This window comes from Tauraco erythrolophus, chromosome Z (genome assembly GCF_009769465.1).
Source record: "Tauraco erythrolophus isolate bTauEry1 chromosome Z, bTauEry1.pri, whole genome shotgun sequence".
Lineage (NCBI taxonomy): Eukaryota > Metazoa > Chordata > Aves > Musophagiformes > Musophagidae > Tauraco > Tauraco erythrolophus.
Genome location: NC_141496.1, coordinates 74,568,805 through 74,596,716, shown reverse-complemented (window position 1 = coordinate 74,596,716; position 27,912 = coordinate 74,568,805). Strand labels below are relative to the sequence as shown.

The window sequence follows — 27,912 nt, the reverse complement described above, 5'->3', positions numbered from 1 at the left end:
CAAAGGTCAGACTTACAAGTACAGTTGTTGTAGAAAAATTGACTAAGGATCAAATACTACTTTTGCAGCATTTCATAAAATCCTACAATCTAGGCCTCAAATCTGGTCTGCATTATATAGAAGAATCAAAATAAGCACAGCCTTTCACAGGTTTGTTAACTGCAAAACCTCCAGAACAGATACATCTTCCTCCTAATTAGTATATTGTTCTCTCATCAATCCAACTCTGCCATAAATCCAAACATTAGTAAATACATGGGTCTGTAAGCATCTCCATACACTGGAAATCTACTCCAGCTAACTTTAGCTAACCTTGAAATTAATGTTTGTGCTCCTTAAAGTCAGATTTCAGTAGAATATGAACTAACATGTTCTGCGGTCACCCGTAACGCTTTTGATGTTTCATAAACAGCATTTTAAAGACAATACTGGACACTGAAGCGCAAGCTCGCTCTGGTCTGTGCCCCCCAGTTTACCACACCTATTTAGAGCAATACATACACTGAGATCATGATATTAATGCACTTTCCTACAGATATGCTCTGTTGAAAACATGGGGAACCCTCCGTTCACTACTTTTAAGTGATACTCATAGTTACACTGCGCTGTGAATGGAGTTGAAAGAAAACACCAAGAGGAACCTGACCTTTGTTTTTTTAGGAGAACAACGCAAAGTTAACTTCCTCTTTCACCCCTAGTTGCTGGTGTTCTGCTAATCCACCATGAAAGATAATAAAATAGGAAGTCCATCCTAAAGATGTCACGTTCTTACAGCTAAAAACAATGCTTTAGATTTGTTACAGAATACGAAGCTAAATAATTTCTGGTGCTATATTTCAACTTCGTCATAAGTTAACTTAAGTGTTTTGAAGCCTCTCAGTACGGCAGTTAGCAAAGAAGAGACTTTCAAGTTTTAGTCATGCTAGAGAAATTTTGCAAGCTTTTTTTGTGGCGACAATCCAGCACGACCACTGTGTGACTGCAGTGGTACCAGTAGCTGTAAACTGCCGTAAGTATCTTGACCATAGAATCCTCGAAAATGGATTAAAGAAAACAAAAAAAACCCAAACCAAAACAAAACAGTTCTGCTGAAAATTAGCTTTTATACCACATCTTGGACAAAATCACAGTGTTTAAGTGCTTCATTTTTTATCTCAATGGTTATCATCATGGGTGCATCAATATGCTTCTGATATAAAGCATCTAACATTAAGAAGCTGACATTAAAACCTAGCTCCATTCTCAAAAGGATCTTTATCAAGATTACAATAGCTACGACTGGTACCTATTCAAACGAAAGGAATTTAAACTTCTGAGAAATATTCCACTTGTTTCAAGATGCTACCATTTAGCAATAAATCCTGAAGCAAGCTCAAGCACAAAACCATTACAATGAAAAAATGGTTTAAAAATTAATTACATTCCCAGCGGTTTGGATGTTCTTATGGAGAATGCAGGAAAGAGAAATTACAAAACAGGAACACACAGAACATTTAGGTTAGAAGTTTTAAAAAAAAAAATCTTACCTTAACACCTTGAATAAGACCATTCATTAAAAATGTATGATGGGAAAACGTTTCATGTAAGACCTAATGGGGAAAAAAAGTATTATTTGAATCAGGAGAGACAGAAGAAACTTGATTCGGAGTTTAAATTTGCTTTGTAAAACAGGATAGCTCTATTGGAACTTGTTTATAAAGTATCTTATCCCAGAATTATCATTTTATTTCTGTTCATGAGAAAATATTGACAAGGTTTAATATCAATTTATTGGCATAAATTCCTCTGTTGGCACGGACTGCATTGTACTGCAGAGACAGTTTGGTTTGGGATACTTTGCTCAGAAAGGAGATCAATGTAAGCAAAAAGTATCTCCATGTGGTACAAATCACAGAATTTTTGAGAGAGAGAATTCCTTCAAAAGCTTGACTCAATCACTGGTACTAATTAGGAGCAAAAATGAGATTCAGCTAACTTACTCTGTCAAGAAAACAAACAGTGCTATCTTCAAAACTGCCCAAAAAGGCACTGTGAAAACTGATTCTGAACCAACTGCAGATATTCAACAGTCATATAGTTAGAAACCCTTTTGATGAACAAGTTGATGCTTATAAACACCAGCAACAGTTCTGAGCATTTCATGTATCCTTTAAGTACAGCTACGAATCCATTTAAGGTGCCTTTACCAGCAGGCTTAATTCAAGGACAAGCACGTTAATCTATACTAAACAGATTTACCATAAATATGCAGGACAGTTAAAAGGCCTCACAGGTGGATTAAAAAAGTTATTGCAATGATCGAAGCATGTATGCACACACACTTCAAATTCATTTGCTGTTTTTATCTATAACTAAGTGCCAACAACTACAAAAATTACTTATATGCATGCTGGCAAAACCACTAGCCTGAAGAAACACTATTCTTTAGTGTGACTGAACAACATCAGCATCATTTTTCAAGGATGACTGGGATTCTCAAATCATAGGTTTAGTAAAGGTGGTTGTTACCTTTGTTGTGACCAGTTAACTACTAGTCAGATAATTCTGCTTATTTATCCCTCCTTTTCCTTCTGGTGTCATCTTCTGTTTAGATATTTAAAACAATTTTGCACCTGCTTGACCAGTGATCTTACGATACGAACGAAGAAAAAAAAGTCAGGGTTCAAATTAGAGCAGATGTCTTCCAAGTTAAAAAAAAAAAAAGCAAGCAGGAAGCTCACAGAGTCAAATCTAATTATTTTTCTGTAAAGTGTTTTCCAGTATTTTTCCTGGGAGGCAACCACTGCTGTCATTGGTTCAAGCTTTTGAGATTAATTTCTGTTACTTTACAGACAAGAGAAATGCAACTTGACAAACTGGCAGAGGGAACTTCCTTACACTAGTTCTGAATCCACATATTTCAGTCAAAAGAAGAATTCAGCTTTATACAGGAACATTTCATAACATTCCTATTAGACACAGTGCAATGACAGATAAATTTCAAGAATTAACATTTCAGCTACACAGAACCATAGAATGGTTAGGGTTGGAAGGGACCTCAAAGATTATCTAGTTCCAACCCCCCTGCCATGGGCAGGGACACCCTCCACTACACCAGGTTGCCCAAAGCCTCATCCAACCTGGCCCTGAACACTTCCACGGATGCAGCATCCACAACTTCTCTGGGCAACCTGTACACTATGGAAGAACTATTAAAGAACCTACCTAACATTTAGTTTTATTAAAGCGAGGAGTGTTTTGAAGACTGTGTAAGAATTACTATTTGCATATTATCCCTTTAAATGAGAAGCGTCAAGCTAGGGAAACTTGAAGTTGAGCATTTTGGTTAAGAAAAAAAGGAAAGAAAAAGAAAAAACGGAAACAAGAAAGACCATCCAGTAAGCTTCCCCATATTTTGCCACTGGCAAGACAACATGACAGGATGGTAATTTAGTGAGATAACAAATTTTCATAAAGTAGGTAACTGCTTACATGGACTTTTTTTATTATTAAGCTATATTAAAAAGCGATTCTCTTTAGGAAGGTGAGACAAACATCTTTCAGGAGTTATGTAGACGATTTTATTTGCAGTTTGGGGAAAGAAAATAATTAATTTCAAGGTCTTTCAATCCCACAAGACCTTCCTCATGATGTATTCAAAGTGCTCTCAGATATTATCTGACAAAATGGTATGGTCCAGATGAAAAACTGGACTAAAAGACTTGATGACTTCTCTCAGGCAGGCCTGATGACTCTGACCCATGTCTTCAGATGAAAGGCTTCATATCCTATTAATAAACACTTAAATTATCTATTCATCTAGAAAATAACTGCATTCCAAAACAGATTAAATACTTAAAAAATCGTTTTCTTATATGAAAGCCTTACATTGAACTTCAAGCTACATGCTGGCAAAACAGCAACCTCACAACAACGTACAAAGCTTACTATGGGATGCATAGTGTATTCAGCTGTTATGACTGGAAGATGAATAAACTATATAGTCTTAAAAAAAGCCAGAATTTTCAGAGTGACTTTCATCAATACACTGATGTTACTCTGAAAGGCAAATAAAAGTTAAAGAGTAGTACACCATTTTTCTAATTTATTTTCCACTATCTTTTAGTCTTTCAGCAGTCCAGATCTCAGCTGTAGTATACTAATATGACACAGTGTTGAATGTTAAGACTTTTGGAATTCAGTTAATGAGGTAAGCAGGATGGACAAAGCAAATTAAAACCCCAATCCCTAGGAATTAGCAAATTAACTTTTGCCATTACTGACAAGATGACAGCTGATGAGTGAATACTTACCGTTAGCATTGGAGTTGTCAAGAGCCCCCAGGCAAAGAATTCTAGAAATATGACCACCACCGCATGGTATACGCTTGGCCGACCAATACCTTGTTGCTAAGACAGAAAAACACATGCAATGGTTGTACACATCCAGTTCATTACATGTGCAAAGATCTCTTACAAACATATTTTGAGCATAACCAGCTTTCAGGATGACATACTATCAAGCCCTTGGGAACAATAATAAGACAAACAAGGGTGGAGAAAAAAAATTACAAAACGACTGAAGATCTCCAGGGAGCTTGAGAAAGTTTGTTCCCTCAAACTCTTGCTGACCAAAAAGAACTATTTACCCCGTTCCTGACATTGCTCTGTAGTCCTCTCACCTCTAGCATGCCTTTAAGCTTCCTGCTCTTTTAGTACTACTCACAATCCTTCCGCAGCAGCACAACAAACGGTGTAAACCTCCCTGCTACCTCCGCAAGTGGCAATAAAACAGATCTGCTTTATGAAGACCACATTCCCATTAACAACAAAACTAAGAAAACTTACATGATCAGAAAAGCACCTATTTTTGTATTTGAAACTGCCAAAATATGAGAAAAGAAGGGGCAGCTTATGCTGTCTGTACAACTGCTTTCTGTTGACTGGTGACCAACTCATTTCATTCTTGTGCGTGCCCATAAACCAGAGACCCAGGAGCCATTCTGCTGGTCAACAAATCATCTCAGGAAGAATTAGCAAACTATGGAAGTGCTCGTTATGCTGCGAAACCACTGTCATTCAAGACTCAAGGCCTGGATCCCAGTCGAGAGATCTGGAATCCTTCTATCCAGACAAACCAGGCAAAACACTTGGGTAAAGCAGATTTAACCAGAACTGCTGCTTTCTTCCATTTTTGTATGCCACTTGCCAAAGTAACCATTTTATAAAGTTTTTCGTTCTGAAATCACTCTTTCCCTTTCTCCTAACACTTGTCCTATAGAAGACTGTTTTTCAGTCTTTCTAGACAATCCAAAGCCATTACACTCCCCCAAGTTCTGGCAATTCTCAGAAAGAAGCAATAGAGCCCTCTCCTCTGGTACTCCCATACATACCTGATATTCACCCAAAATACAAAGGACACTTCTCTTGTACGTTGTGCAATCTAATAATGCAGGATGCAGTTGAAGAGACATCACCTAATGACAAGTATCAACCAGATGGTGTTATTTCAGCAGGTGGAGAGTAGGGAGAACATGAATCTCAGGGTCTCTCATTGAACCCAAAAAAAGTCAAGACAGCCTACAAAGACAGTAGAGCAGAGACCCTTTTGGTGTTTCTCCTCTGCTCAATACCTTTCATCTAGTTTGGTAGGAATTATAAGTTTAGAAAACATGAGTATTACAAGATTCATTTAAGCTAACCATCTATAGTAAAGATTTTCAAAGAAATCCCTACTGCCTGGACAGTCTAAGTGCCCACATCTCTAATAAATTTAGATGTAGCAAAGTTTATCAAAAACTGTAGCAGCAAATTAAAAGTAATCCAGACAGCATTTTTTATAGCTAGTAAGACTCAAATTATTTTCTACATTGCAGCTCACTTCAAAGCTCGAGGATTTGAAAAAAAAAAACAGTTTTCTTTCTCCTGGGAAATAACATGATAATATCACAGATGAAATATTATCTCTCAGAGGCTGATAACTTTCAAGCATTATTAACATTTATCCATAGGTTACCATGCAATTTTTAATCTCTAAATAGCAAAGATTCCAAAGAAAAAAGTCTTCCTCATATAAGAAGTCTTCAAGTACTTCTACATAATGTAGTAGCATAGTTTTAAGAGTATTTTTTGGCGAAGATGTATGTCAGTCAGACTAGTACTTAACACAGATTACACTGAAATCTGAAGATCCCTGCCACAGTGGTTTCTTCTGGAAAAGCCATATTTTACAGTAGAGAGCAGGTAAGCAACTCCCCAGCCTTTCTTCTGCTTCTACTTTACCTCTTCTCCCTCCTCCCATCTCAGTAAGCAGGATGCTGGACCATAAACCTCTGGTTTGCATTCAGCAAACAGTTCCAATGCCACTAAAATTGAAGTTTTGGAGTGTTTGTTTGGGTTTTTTAAATAACGTTTTTTATTACATGCGAACTTGATCTCAGATTCACAGTTTACCAGAAAGTTGATGTACATACACACTCAAAAAGACATGCATATTTTTTTTTCTCAGAAGTAACTTAAAAAATTCTGTGAAAGAAAAGTATTTTGTTGTACTGAGCCTGCATGAATATTTCTTGGACATTCAAATAGTCTGGAAATCATTTTGGCAGCATCCTGCAGCTTAGAGGTAGCTGCTCTGAACGACTTATGAAAACAGACACCTCTGTAGCCTTTTGGATTCACGACATAACTTGGAAAACTGGAATTTAAATCCTGAAAGGAACATGCACCTATCAGAACGAAGTCAAACATTCCGCATCAGATATACTAACAGCTACTGATCTATAATCCACATAGACTGTAGTTAATGATCCTTAGTTTTCTTTACAGAGCCCTAAATGTGTAGATTAATTCAAGAACACTTGTGCAAAAGGCTGTTATCAGGAAACTAAAACCATGCAAGCAGGAAAACTCACTGACACGGTCAAACGGACCAGTGTAGATAGTTACTTCTGGATGCTTCCTTCTGTAGGGCCTAATACATTTTATCATAAAAGCTTTCCATTTTTAATCAACCATCAAGTTATTTTCCAGAAGAGAAAATAACTTATGACTGATCACATATGGAGCCTGGACCACTGACAAAAAAACAACAAAAACTCTTTACTCGTTTCAAAATTAAAGAGCTTTTCTAAAACACACTTCACACTTGCTTTTAAGATGAAGCTAACCCAGAACTAACAGGTATGGCTTGTTTCTCTATTGAGGAAATACTTTGCAACAGAATGGAACTGCATGCAATTCACATAAAGAATGAATTTGAGACACCCATGTGTAAAACGGTTATAAAATTGAAGCACAAAGAGCTTTAGGCTTCTTGAACTACAGAATGTGAGGGCAACCAGTTGAATTCTTTATGGTTAAAAAGACTTAAATAGAATTTCAGAAATAATGCAGATACAGTCAACAAGCAAGTCACTTTCCTCACCCCATGCCCCCAGATTTTAAAGTGTTAATGTTAAAAATTACGTGCCCTCAGGAAAGTCTTAAAATGTGTTATGGGCTTGCTTTCTGTCCACAGAGATCATCTTCATGTGATAGCCCAGTGTGTGGGCTGAGAAACTGTGTGTGAACATTACAATTGCTTTCAAATGCAGCTGCTGGTCAAGCCATTATACTTGCATAACCAATAATGAGCAAAACATTACATAATCTCAAATTCTCAACAATAAAAGTTTAAGACCATCATTATAAAATCTGAAGTCCTAGAAGTTCTAACAAAATATCTATTATTTCTGCAATTTTACACTTCTGCTCCTTCTTTTCACCCAAACTCAATTCTAAATAACATTTTTTTCTTCTTCTTCTATTGAGAGCACAGTACACCCAAAAGTTGATTCGAAGACAACAGGGAGAACTACTGGGATGCAATACAAACTTTTTTTAAAGCAGAACACAGCTGTTGAACATTAATAGACCCATGAGAAGATGTCAAGATCACAAACCCAGCTGGCAAGGAATTACTCAGGGAAAAGGGGGAAAAAAATCATAATATAGTATCAAGAAGAATACCTATCTCAGACATATTGAAGGAGAGTGAGTATAATTCACCGTAAAACTCTCCACAGCAAGATGCAATCTTATAGCCAGTCCTAGACCTTCAGAGCAAAGCTAGAATTGACAGTATTCATTGATTCACACAACTTTTAGGTAACTACTTATCTGTTAATTCAAATCTGTAATTTAACAAATAAAACTGGTTGCAAAAGCACTTTAACATCCAATTGCAAACATGCTTAACTGTTTTTCTTAAGCAACATGCTTGTATCGGAACAAAACCACTTCTCTCTGTTCAAATCCTGAAGTCCTCCAGAGCATCTTTTCAAACTTTTCACATTTTGATGAGGGCCATATAGTCTTGCTAGGCTGATTAAGAAAAAGACTCGATTGGATAAGTACAGTAAGCTTTTTTCCTCCCACGAGGGCGAAGCAGCAGACCCCACTGCCCACAGACCTGGAAGTGAGTTCTCCATCCCCCAAGGGTTTCAATATCCAACTGGAAAAGCCCTGGGCAACCTGCTCAGGCCTGGCAGCTGACCCTGCCCTGAGGAAAAGGAGATCTCCCTGAAGTACCTTTCCAGTAATCCTGTTATCTCTCAGGCAGATATCAAACTCAAGCTGAACTTCTGAATAGGCAATCACAGGAACTTGCCTCTCTCCCCCCACACCCTCCTCCAGGAAATTCTTTCCCACCAGGCAGTAGGGTCTCTCATGAGAGCCTGCTAGTTGCTTGGTCTACTTCCAGTACAGAGACGACTTTGCAAACAGCACTCACTGTCCTTCTATAGTATGTAAACAAATGTTCAAGTGCATTAGTATGAAGAGTTTTCTTACTTTCTTAAAAAGCATCTACAGAAACATTCTCCCCCTACAAAAATTAACTGCTACAAGTACCTTTTGTTACACGATCACTTGCACTGCAGACCACTATGTTAGCTCTCATGTTTTCAAGAAAACAGAGAACTGAGCTAAGAGAACCAGTAAAACATTGAGAAACATGTTTTCATGTATGAATCATTCAGACCTTGAAGTTCATGCCGAATTATAAAGCACATTCCCTTTCCACATTTAACTTCACTGCTATTTTCTTAGTTTCCCTTCAAAATTCAACCATTTCAAACGCAAACTTTTCCCGGTATGCTTCACTACATCACTATTTAATCATTTTAGCTTATTCTAGCACAAATATTATGCTATCGATCCAACTCACTATGTTATGGATGCTCGTTTCTCCGCTCGTATTACCCAGGTAGCTCTCTAGGCATATTCCCTGTTTACTTCTTCCTAGTGCCTATTGTCTTTAATTTTCAAACAGAAGTACACAGGAACCACCTTAATTCCAACTGTTCTCCACAAACGCCCTGTTTGCCGGAACTGGCAAAAATTCACTCAAGTGTAAAAAGCACCCTGAAGACCTCAGCTGCCTTTGTCACATGAAGCAATCACGAAGTGATTATGAGTACAAATCCCAGTCTAAAACATGTAACTTGTATGCAGTGCAAAAATACATCGAACACAAAAGTGAAAGTACTTTCTAATCCAGCACAGCCTTTAGCATTTTAGATGGGCCTTGTGAGCTGGAATATAAACCATTACTAATTCAGCTTATATGTTGTCCAAACTTCTATTTCAGTTGCAAAAGAAATACCTTGAGCAGATCTGTACCTGGACAGTAAGATCATGATGCACTCTCTCAGGAAAAAAAATAGGCTAAATCATATTCCACAGGTCTAGAGTACTGGAACCACAACTCATTGAAAATAGAAAAGCCTGAACAGATTTTGTAAAGAGAAATTGTGCCTTAAAAAATTCCTGAAGTTCTCAAAAGAACACGTATGGATGAGGGAGATCACATTAATAGGCCTTCTGGAAATTCAAGTACATGTACTCAAAGACCCTCAACAAAGGCTCTTAAAGCAAGCAGAAAGGGGTGCAAAATCTTCACAGGAAGTAAAAAAGAAAAAAAAAGAAAAAGGATAAATTTAAAAAAAAAACAACCAAAACAACAACAATCTCTTTTCACAGCATAGGGAAGTTATCAGATGAGTACCAGTGGTCTGTCCTAGGGCCTATGTAGTTCAACACATTCATAACGGAGCTTGTCATGGTTTGATGTGGAAGGGGGGGGTGGGGGGGTGGTTCTGGTGGCAGGAGAGGGGTTTTGGTCCCTGCAACCTCCCCGGTTTTGGAACCGGCTTAGGCTTAGTTCTGGCCACCAGATCAGACTGCCATCCCCCTCGGGGTTGAGCCAATAGGGCGCCTCTGCGAATTGCCCTATTTAAGTCAGGACAAAGGAACCGGAAAAGGTGCTTTTGCCCAGGATCGAGGAGAAGGGAGGAGGGCACTGCCCCCGCTCCCCGGCTCCCGGCCGGGCAGCTGCCTGCGTCGGGCCGGCGCCACCCCCGGAGAATGGCGGCGGCGGAGCCAGCTGGGGAACTCGGGGGCACCCCACTCCCAGGGTGCCCACTGGGCTGAGTTCACCTGGAGAGGACTGAGATCTGAGAGAAACAGCCGCATCGACAGCAGGTCAGTGAGGATGGAGCGGGAGGAGGTGTGCCGGAGCCGAGTTTCCCCTGCGGCTGATGGGGAGATAGCAGGCGGCCCCCCTGCAACCAGGACGGCCTCGATGGAGCAGAGACCCACTCGCAGCCCGTGGGGAGAAGATGCCTGAGGATGGTTGTGTTGGGATGCATGACAAGGCAGAGAGGCATCTGGAGTCTGCGTGACGACCCACGCCGGAGCGAGTGGCTACAGCTCCCTAAGTATCCGAGGCTGTGGTAAAGCCCACACTGGGGCAATCTGTGGGGAAGGATTGTTTCCAGTGGGCTGGACTCACGCTGGAGAAGTTTGTGGATTTTTTCCTCGTAGGCAGGGGATCCATTGGAGCAGGGGAAAAGGGTGTAAGGACTCCTCCTCCTTTAAGAAAGAAGCAGCAGTAACAGCACGGAATGAACTGACCTGCACTCCCCCAGTCCCTGCCCCCTGTGCTGCTGGGGAGAGGAGGTAGAGCCGGAAGGAAAAGGAAAGGGGGGGGGGGGGGGAAGGTGTCGGTTTTAAGATCTGGTTTTGTTTCTTTCTGTCCTCTCGAGTAATCGGTTTTGTTTCCCTTTGTCCTTCTAAGTAATCATTAATAAACTGTTTTGCTTTGAGAAAGTCCTGTCTGTTTTGCCCAGGACCATGGTTGGTGGGTGCTCCCTCTGTTCTTGTCTCAACCCTCAGTCCCTTTGGTTTTTTTTCTCTCCTCTCTACTTTACTGGAGAAGGAGAGACTGTGTGAGTTTTAGTTGCTGGATCAGCCTAAAACCACGACAGAGCTGTAAAAAGGGTGAAGGCAAAGTGACAAAGTTTACTGATGACAAAACACAACTTACATTAGAAAAGTTAGAGGGCAATGGTGAAGAACATCAGAAGTTCACAGAATCAGCAAAACAAATTAAATGGCAGATTAAAATTAACGTAGACAAATGTAACCAATGCAAACATGAAAAAAACAATTTTAATTCCACATATAGGATGACTACTACCAAGGAATGTGATTCTGGAGAAAACAGTTCCATGAAAGACACCAGTTAAGCATTCAGCAGTGGTTTACAAAAGCGTATTCAAAGATATACCCTGTTAGGAAAAAGATTATCATTATATTACTGCATAAACATGTGATGTGCTTGCCTTACTAACCCTCTGCTTGTGGTGTTCTAATCATTTTTATCGGATCTACGTAAAGATCACTCATCTTATCCCATGACTGCTTGTTTTGTTCAGAAGCTTTAAGCAATACACATTGTTGAATAGTCTATTTTACAGAAGCAGGAGTGAAAGAGGCCCACAGAAGGACAAAGAACATTGCCAAAGGTATGGAGGAATGCTGAACTAAGTTCCTCCAGGCTGCAGTCAAAACATCTGCAGAAAGATACAACTGGGATTTATTGAACTGAGAGCAATGTGAAGGGTGTAAAAAGAAAATAATTGTCACTGCCTTCTCATACTAAAATACAAGAAAAAAGGAAAGCAGGACCAGAGGCAGGAAGCTTAAATTGCACGGCACTTCACATAGTTTACTCTCAGGGTCTGAAGTGTCTTGCCACATCATTTTTTTTCTGCTGGGAACACACTCCTGTTGAAGTTTAGACAGGACAAGCTTATGAAGCAGGAATCTTCTGAGGAGTGCAAACATGAAAACACCCTTTCTGGTTCAGTTGAGGAGGCTGAGGTCATGGAGGTTAGGAAGAGCATCCAAGAGAACACTCACCACACACCCTGCCACATTCTGAAAGCTCAGCTTTAGACAGCACTGCGTTGCCTAATTAATTACTTCTTACAGAAATAATATACAACCAGCATATTATGCTACACTAAACTGAAAGCTGATTTATCCATTGCTGAAGTTTTATTCCTAAAATACAGAAAGATGTACAACACTGAGAAATTCCTCTACAAAGCACAGACTTCTTAGTTAATTCATGTGCTTTTCCATGGGATAGGTAATTACTCAAGCTCATTGCCCAGTGCTTAAGTTTGCATCTTCTGCACTAAACTATCAAGTCTTATTTACATAATTAAGTTTCTGTTGCTCTAGCCTAGCATACTTTCATCTGGACACAAAACCTTCCAGATTGCGAGAACCTGGAGGATCAGTAACAGCAAACTCAGAACAGCAGAAATGCCCTCTCAGCATGAATATAAGCAGGAGTGATTTGTATTTAAAGACAGCAGCTAATCACTCCTGGCAATGGTCCAGAGTTCAGACTCGGTGTTAATTTAACATGATGGGAAGACTCAGAGTGACATTGGCAACCTTGAGCAGGCAACATTGTCCATGTCTAATTATTCAGATTTAACAGGACAATTAATTTTTGAGTGGGAGAAAACAGTGGTCCACAAAGGACCAAATACCCAAACTGTCAATTCGAACAATGTGCTTACTACTAGCAACTCAGTTCACATCTTACAAGCAAGAAATTTAACAAACCAGCTTACTGGACTGAAAGGTGCTCCGGTAAAGTTTCAAAACATTTAACTATGCTGCCTCAGTTTCACCATGCTATATTTTTTACGAAGTATTAAAAAGGAAAACGCTATCAGGAAGGGTAAAAACCTGCAATCCTTTGGGTACATACCAGTTATGCTTTGCTGTGTAAAATAGTTTGATGAATAAAGGCTGGCAAACTTCCAAGATGTACAGTTTTAAGCTTCAGAATGCTTTCATTATGTTTCCAAGAAACACAGAGGTCTTGGGCTTCACAATAGCTGAGGCATTTTATAGCGTCCAAGAACACGAAACTAATGTATGATTAATTCTCAAAGAGGTACACAGGTGTGTTTTCTCCTTAGATATCCCATCTGGGGACTTCTCCCATAAAAGCACTTTATTTAGACAGTACGGCGCTGTATTTTGCTAAAAAGCTTCCTTAGTGCAACATTATTTTACAGACAATATATTGCACAGGAATGATGTACGTGCTATGAATATTCTGAATGTGACACTAAGTTTCATACTACCAGTGTTCATAATTCAGATCGAACAAGACTGCATAACCAGTAACAAAATGTCCATGGCAGCATCTACTTCTGTTTCTGAAGCTCACTGAAATCAGGGTAATACAGCCAACAGAAACGGATTTAACTCCAGTGGAATTTACTTAAATATACTATTATTCTTATCAGTTTTGAGCCAGTTACTCAAACCATAAAAAGTAATTTATAGTTCAGCATTTATAGTTTAGTTCTTCAACTGAGTGAAGCCAATGCAATGGTGAAGTTAGCTACAGATGAATCAAAACCCAGAAGCTCGTAATCCCCGAGCTGCAGGGGTAAGGGAAAAAAGCCTCGCGCAACCTGATAGACTTGGTCATTCTCTTCCACTTTGTCCTACCAATCTGAAGCGGCAAAAGAATCAGAATAAAAATTAAAATATCCTTCGCAGACCGAAGAAGAGGCTCACCACAATTTCATTTCTGCATTTACTTCTTTGTAAGCAGCCCACAAGGTAAAGTTCCACTCTCAGATGCCAGGGATGCACTCCCACTGATATCAAAGAGATCTCTGCAATTACATCTAAAGCCACGATCTGGCCCCTCATATCTTAGTCTGAATAAGCTCTTTCAATAAAGTCTAGGCAGAGAGAGTTCCAGCAACATGACAGCCACATGAGAATCACAGGGAGGTGCAGGAACTGCAGTAACAAAGTAGGAAACAGACTGTTCAGTCAGTAATTGTGAAGCAGACCCTAAGCTGATGTAAGCACTACTGCTATACCAATGTACAGAAGAGAAGGCTAGAGCCTCACGCCTTTGTCTCCTGTAGAAGATGCATTACAGGAACACAAAGCCCCTTCAAGGCACAACTAGGAGGGAGGGGGCAAAATAATCACCAAGGAAGCAAACCCTGAGATCATTTTATAAATTAAGAATTTATGTCATTTAGAAGCTAAATTTTCAAACTAATAAACCAACATATTTTAAGTACTCAAAAGCATTATTTTAATCCTTAATCCAATTTCAACAAACATCCCATCCATTAATAAAAAAAAACAGGTTAGCACCTTTGTCAGTTACGGATTCATTTTCCGTTTGAGTTTTACTCTTCTTCAAGGTTAGAGAAAGAAATCAAAGTTTTTTGATTTATTTTTGAATTTCTCTACCCGTACCCTCCATTTTCTATCCTCTGTTCATATTTAAACAAATTCATGTGTTTTTCTTCTGTATAATGGCATCATCCTTTATTTCTTTCACCACAGTACCCATGCTGATAAAACTGAAAGCTTACATTTCTTAACTGAAAAGTTAGCAGGCCTCTTCTAGAGTTACTTTCCTATTTTAACTTCAGATTGGGTTACTGCATGATATAGAGTCCTAAATGGGAGCTGCTGTACACAAACCTAGAACAGCACATATACCATACAGCAGACATCAACTGCACCTCTTGAAGAAGTCCAACCTGCTTTCTGGATGACATAACCATTTCTAAAAAAGAATGGAAGGACTCAAATACAGAACTGTCTGGTTACAAAAAGTGTGAAGCAGTCACTTCAGAATTAACTAACATAAAATAACTCATTTGACTAATGAATTTGCAAAGAAGAATTTTTTTTTTTTACATTTTCTCTGGGTTAACCACACACTAAAAGTACATTAACACCTTCATCAGATCTAAGTGAGACGAAGAACCTACTCATCTTGAACAGACGGTTTCATCATCTCAGCCGGGACCATCCTTGCCTGAAACAAGTCACCTGTCCCCACCTATCGCAGAAGCTCAGGAGACGTCATCTCAGATCTGATTTTAAGACATCTGGTGAACACGTACGTACAAAAGGAAAGGCTTAAGCTTGTTTCTGCTGGGAAGCAATTACGCACCACTGCCAGACTTAAAAACGCAACTTTCCTAGAGACGCTTTCAAGTCAGCGCAGAGACCACTCCATCCCAGCGCCTTTTATGCGCACAAAGACACTTAAAGCTCAATGCAATGGAAAGAGACGAAAGCGCAGTTAAGTTATTAAAACTGCATGGTAACTCTACGGTTACCGTTTCACCAAGACGCACCTCCTAGAACCCCAAAGCAAAACTAAGCTTTATTTCCAGGCACCTCGGATTTACGTACTTTGAAAGAAACCTTATTTACAACCACTGGCTTACAGGTGTCGTCTCTGCCCGGGATAAACGAGCGCCGAACGCCCCGGGGCTGGCAGAGACGAGGCGCCGCGCTCAGCCTGAGACCCGGGGCAGAGCCGGCCCGGCGGGAGCCGGGCACCCAGCCGCGCCCCAACTCCCGGAAAGCTGCCGGGGCCCCAGGGGCAGCCAAAGGACGCTCCGGGGGGCAGCTAGCCCCTCACGGACGGGGACAGAGAGAGGCGGAACGGGCGCTGGCCGCCGCGGACCGGGCGGTCCGCACCGCAGCGGCGCTCCACGGCCGGCGGCGCCCGCACGCTTCCGCCGCCACCAGCGGAGCCCAGCGCCCCCCAGCCCAACCCCGCCAGCACTCACCGCGCCGCCGCTGCCCGCCTTCAGGCCGACCCTCTTCACCAGCATGATGCAGCCGCCCCGCCTGGCGCCGCCGCCCTCCTGCAGCAGCGGCGGCGCCTCCGCCGCTGCCTCCTCCTCCTCCTCCGCCTCCTCTCCCTCCCGGGCCGGGGCTGGCGGCGGCTCCGGCTCGGGGATCATTTCGTTCCCACCATCCTCCCGGAGAGGCCGGGCCGGAGGAGCAGCGGGTGCGGAGGAGGGCGGCGACAGCCTCCCGCGCCGCAGAGACCGCCTCCGCCGCTTGGGCGGGGCGCCGCCGCCGGGATCACGTGACCGCGCGGTCCCGCCCCGCCCGCCCGCCCGCCTCGGCTGCGCTGATCGCGGCCGGCCGGCCGGAGGGCGCGTGCCCGCGCCGATGGCGGTTCGAACGGGGGCGCGCGCGGCGGGGCTGTGAGCGGCTGAGGCGCAGCCCGCCGCCCCCGCCCCCGCCCCTGCCTGCTCCGCAGGGGTACGGCCAGTGACGACTCCCACCGGGGAAGTGAGTCTCTTCCAAACCAGTGTCCTGTATGGCTTTGTTAAGCGTTGCTGGGGTCCTTGGCCCTTCCTTACCGGGCAGGTGTAATTGCAAGCTCGGTTTCCTCCCACTGAAGTGCTACTAGGCCAGCCAGTTATCACAAGAAGTGTCACAAGTTATTGTAAGAAGTAGGACTGCTTACCTCTCAGTTCACCAAGTCATAGAATCATAGATTGGTTTGGGTTGGAACGGAACTCAAAGATCATCTAGTTCCAACCCCCCTGCCATAGGCAGAGAAATTCTCCACTACACCAGGTTGCCCAAAGCCTCATCCAACCTGGCCTTGAACACCTCCACGGTTGCGGCATCCACAACTTCTCTGGGCAGCCTCTTCCACTGCCTCACCACCCTCACAGTGAAGAATTTCTTCCTTCTATCTAATCTAAATCTCCCCTCTTTCAGTTTGAATCTATTGCCCCTTTTCCTATCACTACATGCCCTTGTAAAAAGTCCCTCTCCAGCTTTCCTGTAGGCCCCCTTTAAGTACTGGAAGGCTGCAATAAGATCACCCTGGAGCCTTCTCTTCTCCAGGCTGAACAGCCCCAACTCTCTCAGCTTGTCTTCATAGCAGAGGTGCTCCAGCCTTCGGATCATCTTCGTGGCCCTCCTCTGGACCTGCTCCAGCAGCTCCATGTCCTTCTTGTGTTGGGGACTCCAGAGCTGAATGCAGTATTCCAGGTGGGGTCTCACGAGAGTGAGACCTCTCTATTCTATTCTATAATCTATAGATTCCTCTCTATTCCAGGAGAGCAGAGTAGAGGGGCAGAATCACCTCCCTCGACCTGCTGGCCACGCTTCTTTTGATGCAGCCCAGGACACAGTTGGCTTTCGGGGCTGCCAGTACACATTGTCAGCTCATGTTGAGCTTCTCATCCACCAGCACTCCCAAGTCCTTTTCCTCAGGGCTGCTCTCAATCCATTCTCTGCCCAGGCTGTACTTGTGCATGGGATTGCCCCAACCCATGTGCAGGACCTTGCACTTGGCCTTGTTGAACTTCATGGGGTTCTCACAGGCCCACCTCTCAAGCCTGTCAAGGTCCCTCTGGATGGCATCCCTTCCCTCCTGTGTGTCCACAATGCCACACAACTTGGTGTCATCAGCAAACTTGCTGAGGGTGCACTCGATCCCACTGTCCATGTCGCCAACAAAGATGTTAAATAGCACTGGCCCCAGTACTGATCCCTGAGGAACACCATTTGTCACTGGCCTCCACTTGGACATTGAACCATTGACCACAACTCTTTGAGTGCGACCATCCAGCCAATTCCTTATCCACCGAGTGGTCCAACCATCAAATCCATGTCTCTCCAGTTTAGAGACAAGGATGTCGTGTGGGACAGTATCAAATGCTTTGGACAAGTCCAGGTAGACGATGTCAGTTGCTCTTCCCCTATCCATCCATGCTGTAACCTCATTACAGAAGGTCACCAAATTAGTCAGGCAGGATTTGCCCTCAGTGAAGCCATGTTGGCTGTCACCAATCACCTCCTTATTTTCCATGTGCCTTAGCATAGTCGCCAGGAGGATCTGCTCCATGATCTTACTGGGCACAGAGGTGAGACTGACTGGCCTGTAGTTCCCTGGGTCTTTCTTTTTTCCCCTTTTTAAAGATGGAGGCTGTGTTTCCCTTTTCCAGTCATTGGGAACTTCACCAGACTGCCACGACTTCTCAAATATGACAAATAGCAGCTTAGCAACTTCATCCGCCAGTTCCCTCAGGACCCGCGGGTGCACCTCATCAGGTCCCATGGACTTGTGCATCATCAGGTTCTTTAGATGGTCTCGAACCTGATCTTCTCCTACAGTGGGCAGTTCTTCATTCCCCCAGTCCCTGCCTTTGCCTTCTGTTACTTGGGTTGTACAGCTGGAGCTCTTGCCAGTGAAGACTGAGGCAAAGAAGTCATTGAGAACCTCAGCCTTCTCCATATTCCGGGTAGCCAGGTCCCCCGTTTCCTTCCAGAGAGGGCCTACATTTTCCCTAGATTTCTTTTTATCATTGACATATCTATAGAAGTTTTTCTTGTTGCACTTGATGTCCCTGGCCACATTTAACTCTATCAGGGCTTTAGCTTTCCTAACCTGATCTCTGGTTGCTTGCACAATTTCTCTGTATTCTTCCCAGGCTACCTGCCCTTGTTTCCACCCTCTGTAGGCCTTCTTTTTGTGCCCTTGTTGGTCCAGGAGCTCCATGTTCATCCATGCAGCCCTCCTACTGTTCCTACCTGACTTTGTTGGGATGCACTGCTCCTGAGCTTGGAGGAGGTGATCCTTGAATATTAACCAGCTTTCTTGGGCCCCTCTTCCCTCCAGGGCTTCATCCCATTGTACTCTACTGAGGAGATCCCTGAAGAGGCTGAAGTCTGGAATCCAGGGTAGTGAGCTTGCTGTGCACCCTCCTTGCTTCCCTACGAATCTTGAATTCCACCATTTCATGATCACTGCAGCCAAGGCTGCCCTTGAGCGTCACATTCCCCACCAGCCCCTCTTTGTTGGTGAGAGCAAGGTCCAGCAAAGCACCTCTCCTCGTTGGTTCCTCTACCATTTGGAGAAGGAAGTTATCACCCATGCATTCCAGGAACCTCTTGGATTGCCTATGCCCTGCTGTGTTGTCCCTCCAACAGGTATCAGGGTGGTTGAAGTCCCTCACGAGGACCAGGGCTGATGAACATGAGGCTACTCCTATCTGTCTGTAGAGAGCCTCATCCACTCGGTCCCCTGGTCAGATGGTCTGTAGCAGACCCCTACTACTGTGTCCCCTGTCCCTGCTCTCCCTTTCATCCTAACCCATAAGCTGTCAGTTGGCTCCTCATCCGTGCCCAGGTGCAGCTTCATGCACTCCAGCTGGTCCTTGACATAGAGGGCAACCCCTCCTCCTCTTCTCCCCTGCCTATCCTTCCTAAAAAGCCTGTATACTTCTATTCTGACACTTCAGTCATAGGAGTCATCCCACCATGTCTCCGTGATGCCAATAAGATTGTATTCCAACAGACGCGCACACACTTCTAACTCCTCTTGCTTATTCCCCATGCTGCGTGCATTAGCGTAGAGGCATTTAAGTTGGACCTCAGATGAATCTGACTTCCTGGCTGAAGCGGCTGGAATTCCAAAAAAATATGATCACAGAAGTACCAAAGATTGCAGAATCATTTAAACGCCAAAGATGATGTCGCTGTTTGGGCCCAGTGGGGCAGAGCTTGAGAAAGCGATCCCTGAAGCTTGTGAGAGTGCTCCGTCTTGGCAGGGTGCTGATGAAGATCCCCTTCTCAGTGGGCTGTCAATAGAAACAACTTCAAGGCTCCTATCAGCAGTGTGTGCAAGAGGTGGGCCAGCTCAGTCTGCAGAGTAGACACATAGTTCCTTCATTGAATCTGAGCTATATATCACAATAACATCAACTGTAGGTATTATGGGCCGGAAACACCCTCCACCCTCTCCCTACTCCTTACATGACAGTTCCTGGTGAGGAAAGTTTAGAACTGACAAGCCATCTTTCCTCTTCGTTTTGTTTGTGCTATTCAAGGCAAGAGGAACAAAACTCATGCTCACTTCAGCTGTGCACACTGCCAGAGTTCGTTACTGGTTTGCTCAAGTTCATTATAGTCTAGTCCCCAACATTCACCGCAGTAAGATTACTTTCTTTTATGCTCTTGGACTCCCTTGTAATTTAGGAATTTCCGATGACCACAGGCAACTTTGAAGGAAATCCATGCAGCTTGGGTAATCTAGGGAGCACTGACCAATGCTGCTTCTACATTGTACTTTTCCACCTATCATCACTTACATCTCATAAAACTGAATACTTTCTTTCCCCCCCCAGTGTAACTCCAAGCTTTTTCAGAGCTCATCCAGATAATACAGTAGGTAGTTCCCTGCCTGCATCAATCCTTTGTTACTGGTAAAGTAATCATAACGGTAGCAAAGACAATACACTTTAAGGAGAAATCTGATGTAGACAAAACCTGGGAATCTTCTGCTTTTAGTCGGCGGTCTTTACTAACACGAAGTACTCAAAGACAGAGTAAGGTGCAGATCAAATCGTATCAGCTACTAAAAAGCAGTCCCACTAGATGGGGTTATAGTTTCATAGGAAGAGTATTTTCTAATCTGGTTTGAGGATAAGCATTTTTTTGCTTCTTATTTTTTCAACTTGCCTACGTATTTCCATGCAATTAGAATATATTCTCTTTATCTCTTCAGTTCACCAGTAGATTTTTTTGTGCTTTCTTACTTTCAGCACAAGGTATTATAGACTTATCTGAGGAAATTATTGATGTGTTTGGGGCACTGTTGCCACCGTTTACAGATTTCAGTGGCTAAAAATAAGTTATGGTTTTGTTTGTTGTTTTTTTTTTCTTCTCTATCCCTAGCACTACTGCAGTATCATATCGTTTGCCACCATATAGCAACTACAGAACAACATTCTGGCACAAATCATCTCAATTTAGAATTAGTTACATTGTTGGTGCCATAATCTATGAACTGTTTGGAACAGAGGTTTTATTTGTTTATTCATTTTTATGAAGGAAGACTGGTTAGCGCACATGGGTGCACTATTATTCAAATGTTCCTGAAGGCAAATACCGAATAATTACATTGAATGTGTAAGTAGTAATTACGTTCTTAGATCCTTGTTACTGATCATTTTTAAAAGAAGGTTCTCAAATGCAAATTAATCGATTGTAGTGGAAGAACCCATACACACCAATCTGGTGAAAACAAATCAAGGTCAATAGGCAAAAATAATTTTTGACTTTGCCTGGTTTGTGATTATTTAAAAACTTATATTCTGGTACCATATTTGTTGTTATAAGCACACTTTAATTCCTACATTACTTTAATTAATAATTATAGTAATGCCTTTGCATTTTACACTTTAAGAATGATTATAGAAATCTCAAGGGTCATCCTCATTCTAATGAAGTTGTTTGAACTGGATTAGTACTAAATCACTCCTATCTACCATTTTTAACACAAAGGACAACAAATGAAATTTGGCTTTTAGAATCGCTAAAAAAAAAAAAAAAAACAAAACAAGGGGGTCTGTGTCATGGAACCTCACAAAACCAAACCAGACCAACTAAAAAACTAGAAAAGGGATTTATTTTCTACAATATGGTAACAAAATTAAACCAAGTTTTACCCCGACCGAAACCGCTTTGAGGCTCCAACAAGCCACAGGTTCAGAATGTAACTGGGGAGTTAATACTTCTTAACCAATTTAGGAATTCTTAAGGTTTGTTGCTGATGACCCAAAATGTGCAATCACTCACCTAAAAAAGGGAGGGTTCTCAACTTCGAGGAGTTTCCCTGGGCAGTGTCCTGACCCAAGAAGAGAGTCCCCGACTGCAGACCTGCTGCTCTGAGGAGGACTGACTTGTTGAAACGACTCCTGGCAGTGCTCTGTTTATACCCTAGATGAATCTGATCTGAGGTCGGATATGGTCATGTAGCACCCTCATTGGCTGAGGTGCCCAAACTTCCTTACCTTTTGACTGGAATGCCTACATGCTGACTGTCACGTTGTGAAGTTAAAATGACTGGTCTGTATAATAAGGTCAAAAGTTGCTGGAACTTTTGTATATATATATATTTGGCAAGTACACCAGTTCAGTAGTACTATAGCCCAATCTCCTTATAATAAGGGCAAAAGTTCCTAGAACTTTTGAATATATAACTTTGGTGAGTACACTGGGTTGGTAGTACTATAGACCAAACTCCTTATAATACGGGCAAAAGTCTCCAGAACTTTTGTATATACAAGATTTTATTCGTGACAGGATATAGATTCGTAGATAGCTGGTGATAGTGACTGACTACAAAAACAACTTTAAGTGAAATACTGCAGTGATAATATAAAACTATTACTGATCAGTGATAATACCAAATAGCTAGTAAGATGTTAGTAAATAAATGTGCATAACACAGCGCTCTTACCCAATAGGCATCCCAATGGGGGGAGAAGAGAGGTTCGGCCCGTCGACTGATCCCAGATGTTTCGATGGAGGGGCTTCTCCCTAACATCCCCTTTGTCTTTTGCCATTTTATACTTTTTCATTTCTTTCAGGTGGAGCTCAAGTGACTCTAGTCACATATCACTTTATTAGGATTGGCGTAAATTTCTCTCGTGAGGAGTGGTCACAGCTCAGAGGCAGGTGGAGGTGTGATTTAGTGGCTAAAGGACACGATTTCACCATCACTGCTGAGACAGCGGTTGTGATTCGTCTTTATCCTCACCAGGCGTCCCTTTTCCCTGATAACAGGGATGAGCCGTGATACCTCCGTATCACTCTATTTCCCCATTTCAAGGATATTATGTAGGCCTTGTTTGTTCCTGGGAGCAGCAGCTGTGTCTCATCTCAGAGCTGCTCTGATATTACAGCTTATGTTGAGATGTAGCTGAATTTTGGGGGACAATGTTCTCCCATTCCCCTCCAATTTCAGTTATTTTCCCACACTGACCACCACCTTCTGGGCATAACAAGAGCTGTGGCAGGAAGTTTTGTGGGCAAGCCCCATCTCCCTGCCAGACGCAGCCATGTGGTCTTGAGCTGGAGGAGTCAGGCTGCTGTTGGAGAGGAGTGAGAAGAAAAGGCAGAGACTAATGTGGCAGGAGAACAACCAGGGAAGTCTGAGTGAAGAGGCACCAGCAGGAGGACCCACCAGGGCTGGGGCTGTCAGCACAGCCTGTGTCCAAAGAAGGTGGGCAATGAGCAGGTTTTGGGCACCCGCACCCTAGCTGCTGCTCCAAGGGCTTGGGCAGCCTCGCACCGGCGCTTGGAAGTGGGAGGCTGGGAGAGCACAACGGAAAGATTTCCTCTTGCAGCAAACCAACAAGGGCTGCTGCTCTGGTTGCAGCAAAGCAGCAAGTTCATCAAAGCTGGTAACCCTACGTTAAACAAACTCATTGTACAGCCCAAGAAGTTCTCCCCTGGACTTTTGTGCACTGCTGAGACAGTGTTGGAAAGCATTGCCTACAGTGGGTAGCCCTTTGGTTTTGGGAAAGAAGCAGCCTCTGGAAAGCATCTGAATGTTTATTGGATCCAACAGCAGAGAAAGCACAGAGCTCGCCACACCGCTCTGCGGATGCGCCTGTAGGTCCGGCGGGGCGGACGCTCCCCTGCGCTCGACAGGCCTCCCTCCCAAGAAGTGCTGGGTGTGGGAGCCTGCTGGGAGGAGGGCTGCAGAGCCGCACAGCGTGTCTGCCCTTGATGGCTCCCCACGGGCCCCCTTGTGCCAGCAGAGGGAGCGTCGTTGGTGGCTGAGCGGTGTGGGGTATCGTGCCGCTCTGGGAATGGGCTCCGGACCTGCTCTGAGATCCTCTGGCGGTCTTCGGAGGAGTGGTCGTTTGCTTGCTCCAAGCGCAGGAGCATGTGGAAAGGCTGCCTGCAGAGCGGGCAACTAGCTCTCTCTCTGGCCCAGCGCTCGATGCAGCCAAAGCAGAACTGATGGAGGCAGAAGGTGACGTAGGCTATGTCCTCCGTGTCTCCCAGGCAGATGGGGCACTGGGAGCATTCCGCAGCCTCCTCCAGCCCTGCCGGGCCAGTGCCGCCATCCCTGGCAGCAGAGCTGCTCTCCTCCAGGACCACCTCGCCACTCTCCTCTAGGTCCACCTCGCTGATGGACGCCATGTGCTGCCAAGAGAGACATGCAAAATGTTGGAGCTTTTCTGGCACTGTCAGCAGCAAAGCAAAGAAAGGTGCAGAAAGCTGTGGGAGAGAGGAGATAAGGGCCTCCTGAAGGGTGCCCTTGCAGGCTGGAAAGCAGCAGCAGCAGCCACCCTGCCCAGCAGCCTGGCCTTACCCAAGCAGGCTGTCCGTGCTGGACAGAGAGGTGGCAGGGGAGCTGCTGCTCAGGTGCCGGGGCAAGGCAGGATTGGGCAAAGGGCCCTGAGCAAGGGGAGCGCGTGTGGCTGCGCGTGGGAGAGGCTCCAGCTAGGGCTTGCAGGAGCTGGATCAGGGCAGAGAGATGTGGGGCCAGGCTGGGATTGGGCCCTGTCTCTGCACCCCCTTGGAGGTGGGCTCTGGGGAGGGAGGCAAAGCAGGAGGGGAAGCCTGGTGCCATCTCCTTGGCACCTCCCTAGTACTCAAGTGCAAGCCGCCCAGGCCGGAGGGCTGGGGCAGGCTCTGGAGAGTTGTCGGGGGGCTCTGGGGGGAGAGCTGGAGCGCCTGAGCCTCCCGAGTCCCCATGCTCTCCCCCCGTCACCACCAGGCTAGCACAGGGTACCTGCAGGGAACACTCGGGGAAGGCAGAGGAACTCGCAGGGGTCTCCACCACTGCTGATGTCTGGCACTCTTGTCACACCCACAGTCCTGCGCAGGCGCTCTCAGTCCCTGCAGCACCGTGCGGCCGGGCAGAGGGGAGAGGAGCGCTGGGAGCACCGGTGCCTTTGCTCAGCACCTGCAGCTGCTGCTCTGCCCCACGCCAAAGCTCCAAGTGCCAAGTCAAAGGTCCTGCAGGAACCTGCACGCCTCGCATGTGCACCCGCTGGAGCTCTGGAGCAAACGAGCAGGGACAGCGCCTGCGGCCGCTGAACAGCAGTGAGGTCAGATGCTCCCCAATGACATCACAGAAGGTGTCGGGCTCTGGCTATGAAGACCGAGGTGCTGGCAAAGTGGGAAGGCTGCTCCGCAAGATGCCTGCCGCCTTCCCGAGACTGCGTGAGTGGGCTGTAAGCTCTGGCTTGTCATGGCTGGTGCAAGGCGGTGCCCTGAGCACACAGACTGGGCAGTGGGCAGCCCACCGTGCAGGGGGAGTCCTGGGGAGCTCCTGGTGCCAATGGAGTGGCCCGATTTGGCCCCGAGAGGACAGAACAGTTGAGGTCGGAAGGGACCTCTGAAGGTCACTGTGTCCAGCATCCCCACTCAAGCATGTTCACGTAGAGCAGGTCACCCAGGACCCTCTCCAGAGGGCTTCTGAAGGTCTCCGAAGACAGAGCACCCACCAGCTCTCTGGGCAACCTGTTGCTGTGCTCAGTCACCCTTCCAGTAAACGAGTGCCTCCTCAGGTTGAGGAGGAATCTGCCGCGTTTCAGCTTGTGCCCGTTGCTTTTGCTCTGTCCCTGGGCACCACTGGCCGGAGCATGGCTCCATCATCTCTGCACCCTCCCTTCAGAAACGTGGGGACCTTGAGGAGTTTGCGCCTGTGCCTGCTCTTCTGAGGGCTCAGCCGTCTGAGCTCTCTCCGCCGTCCCTCTTCTGGGAGACGCTCCAGTCCGTTCATCCTCTCAGTCCAGCCCTTGGCTAGATGCTCTGTAGTAGATCGTGTCTCTCTTGCAGTAGGGAGCCCAGAGGTGGGCACGGTAGGCTCAGCTGTGGTCTCACCAGTGCCGAGGGCAGAGGAAGGATCAGCTCCCTCGAGCTGCAAGCAACTCGCCTCATTCCTGCTGGTAGCAGCTGGCTATGATCGGCCAAATCTATTTCCTGGGGATTTGCCAGTGGCTTCTTTTTGGAAAGAGGCTACCCAGGCTTCCCCTTCAACACAGGCTCTCAGGTGCTGATCCTGACCGCCCATTCCTCCTGTATCCTGCCAGTCCCAGAAAATTTAGTAAATGGCTAGTTGCTTCTTTACACTGTGGTTCTGTATCGGTTCCCAGAAGTATATCATCCACATGTTGTAAAAGATCAAGAGAAGAACTCTTATCTTGCCAGCATTCTAGTTCTTTAGCCGACACATTAGCAAACAAGGCAGGACTATTATTCTTGAATCCTTGAGGTCGCCCCGTTCAACAAAGCTGCGTTTTTCGCCCAGTGGTTGGGCTTTCCCATTCAAAAGCAAACAACTGTGGACTTTCTGTCCACACAAAAGAAACGCAAAAGAAAGCGTCCTTTAGATCTAACACAGTAAAACAGGTGAAATGGCAGACAGTAACGTGTACAGATTGGGTTCCACAGGGTGTACATCAAGTACAGTTTGATTGATTGCTCTTAAATCCTGCACCAACAGGTACTCCTGAGATTGAGGCTTCTTTGCTGACAGTCCTGGAATATTCTATTCAGCCTGACAGTCTCACAGAAGTTCATGTTTTAGGTTCTAATCCCATGCTCGCTTCCAATTTCATGGAGTATTGCTTTTTTTTTTCTTACTGGTCTGGCATCAGCTTTCAGTTTCACTGTCACAGGCACTGCAGCCTTTGCCTTTGCAGGTACCTTCATCGCCCAGACTGTAGGAATAACAGCGTTCAGAATTTCTTCGGGTACCTCAGGATTCTCAGCTTCTTTTTGCTGTGACAGACACAGCTGGGATCTCCAACTGTTATGTTGTGGGACATGAAGTTGAATCAAATTATTAGAAAAAGTTCTTTGTGCTCCCAGTTTGTTTAATCAGTCTCAACCCAAGAGAGGCACTGGACATTCAGGCATGTACGAGACCTTATTCCTAATTTTGCATTCCTCTGGTCGTAATAAGGGTTTTACCTCAGGCTTTCCTATAACCCCAGCAACTGGCATAGGGAATTCACCTAAAGGTCTCTTACAGCTAGTCACTACTGAGTCACTACTCGATGTCTCCCAGGCAGATGGGCCACTGGGAGCGTTCTGCTGCCTCGCCTGGCCCTGCCAACCGCAGCTGGCCAGTGCCGCATCCCTTGTGCAAAAGCTTCTCTCCTCCAGGTCCACCTCAGTGACCAACGCCACTTCCTGCCAAGAGGGACGTGCCAAGTGCTGGAGTGTTTCTAGCGCTGGCAGCGGAAAAGCTCACTTTAGGCTCACTGGTTCTCAATATTTAAATTGTTTTTTTTCAACAAAAGAGATTTCTAGCTTGGGAGCTGTCAGAATTACTGTCATTCACTGTATGAAACCGTAACAACAACCATAATAAATATACAACAGCAGTTTGTTTTCTTCTAAATTCTTTGAGTGAAATAATTGAGTTCATTAATAAATTTCCAAACATTGGTGCTGCACACCTTAACAGTAAGGTTTTTTCCCCTCATTGTTCAAAAATGGCATTAGCAAGTGGAAACTGGATTATAGAACATGTCATTGGAGATCAACTGATCCTAAGATAGATCATGTTAGTTTACCTGTTGCTTGCCAGATGTCTTCCAATTGCATGTCTGCATTACACTGTAATTCAGTTTTCATAAGCCTTTCATTTGCATTGCTACATTTGCTTGACTATAAATAAGATATTCAGCTTTTGCTTATACTTACCATTTTCATTTTTTCTCTGTGCTTAAAATTTAGCATTAACTAAAAATCACTTGTCCCGCTTATATTGTAATATGTTGGGATTTTGATCTTTTGTGGCTATTTTTTAGATAACTCATTTCATGCAGTTATTGCACGATTAAGGAGCTTAGCACCTTGGTGCGATCAAAATCTGGTTTTGGCTCCAAAAATTCACCTGCTCTTGGCACTACTCAGAAGCACTTCCGCAGTGAAAAGATGTATATGTACCCACCAA

At 44.5% G+C, this 27,912-nt stretch overlaps 1 protein-coding gene across 1 annotated transcript in view; it reads right to left on the bottom strand.

Moving 5' to 3' along the window:
- Positions 1-24,137, bottom strand: part of SLC71A2 (solute carrier family 71 member 2) — a 39,667-nt gene extending 15,530 nt beyond the window's left edge. The window contains exons 1-3 of the mRNA XM_086629907.1: positions 23,583-24,137; positions 4,293-4,388; positions 1,527-1,589 (exon numbers count right to left, since the gene is read on the bottom strand). Coding sequence (XP_086486033.1) covers positions 1,527-1,589; positions 4,293-4,388; positions 23,583-24,137 — 714 coding nt within the window. The remainder of the gene's footprint in view (positions 1-1,526; positions 1,590-4,292; positions 4,389-23,582) is intronic.
- Between the last annotated feature and the right edge of the window lie 3,775 nt (positions 24,138-27,912).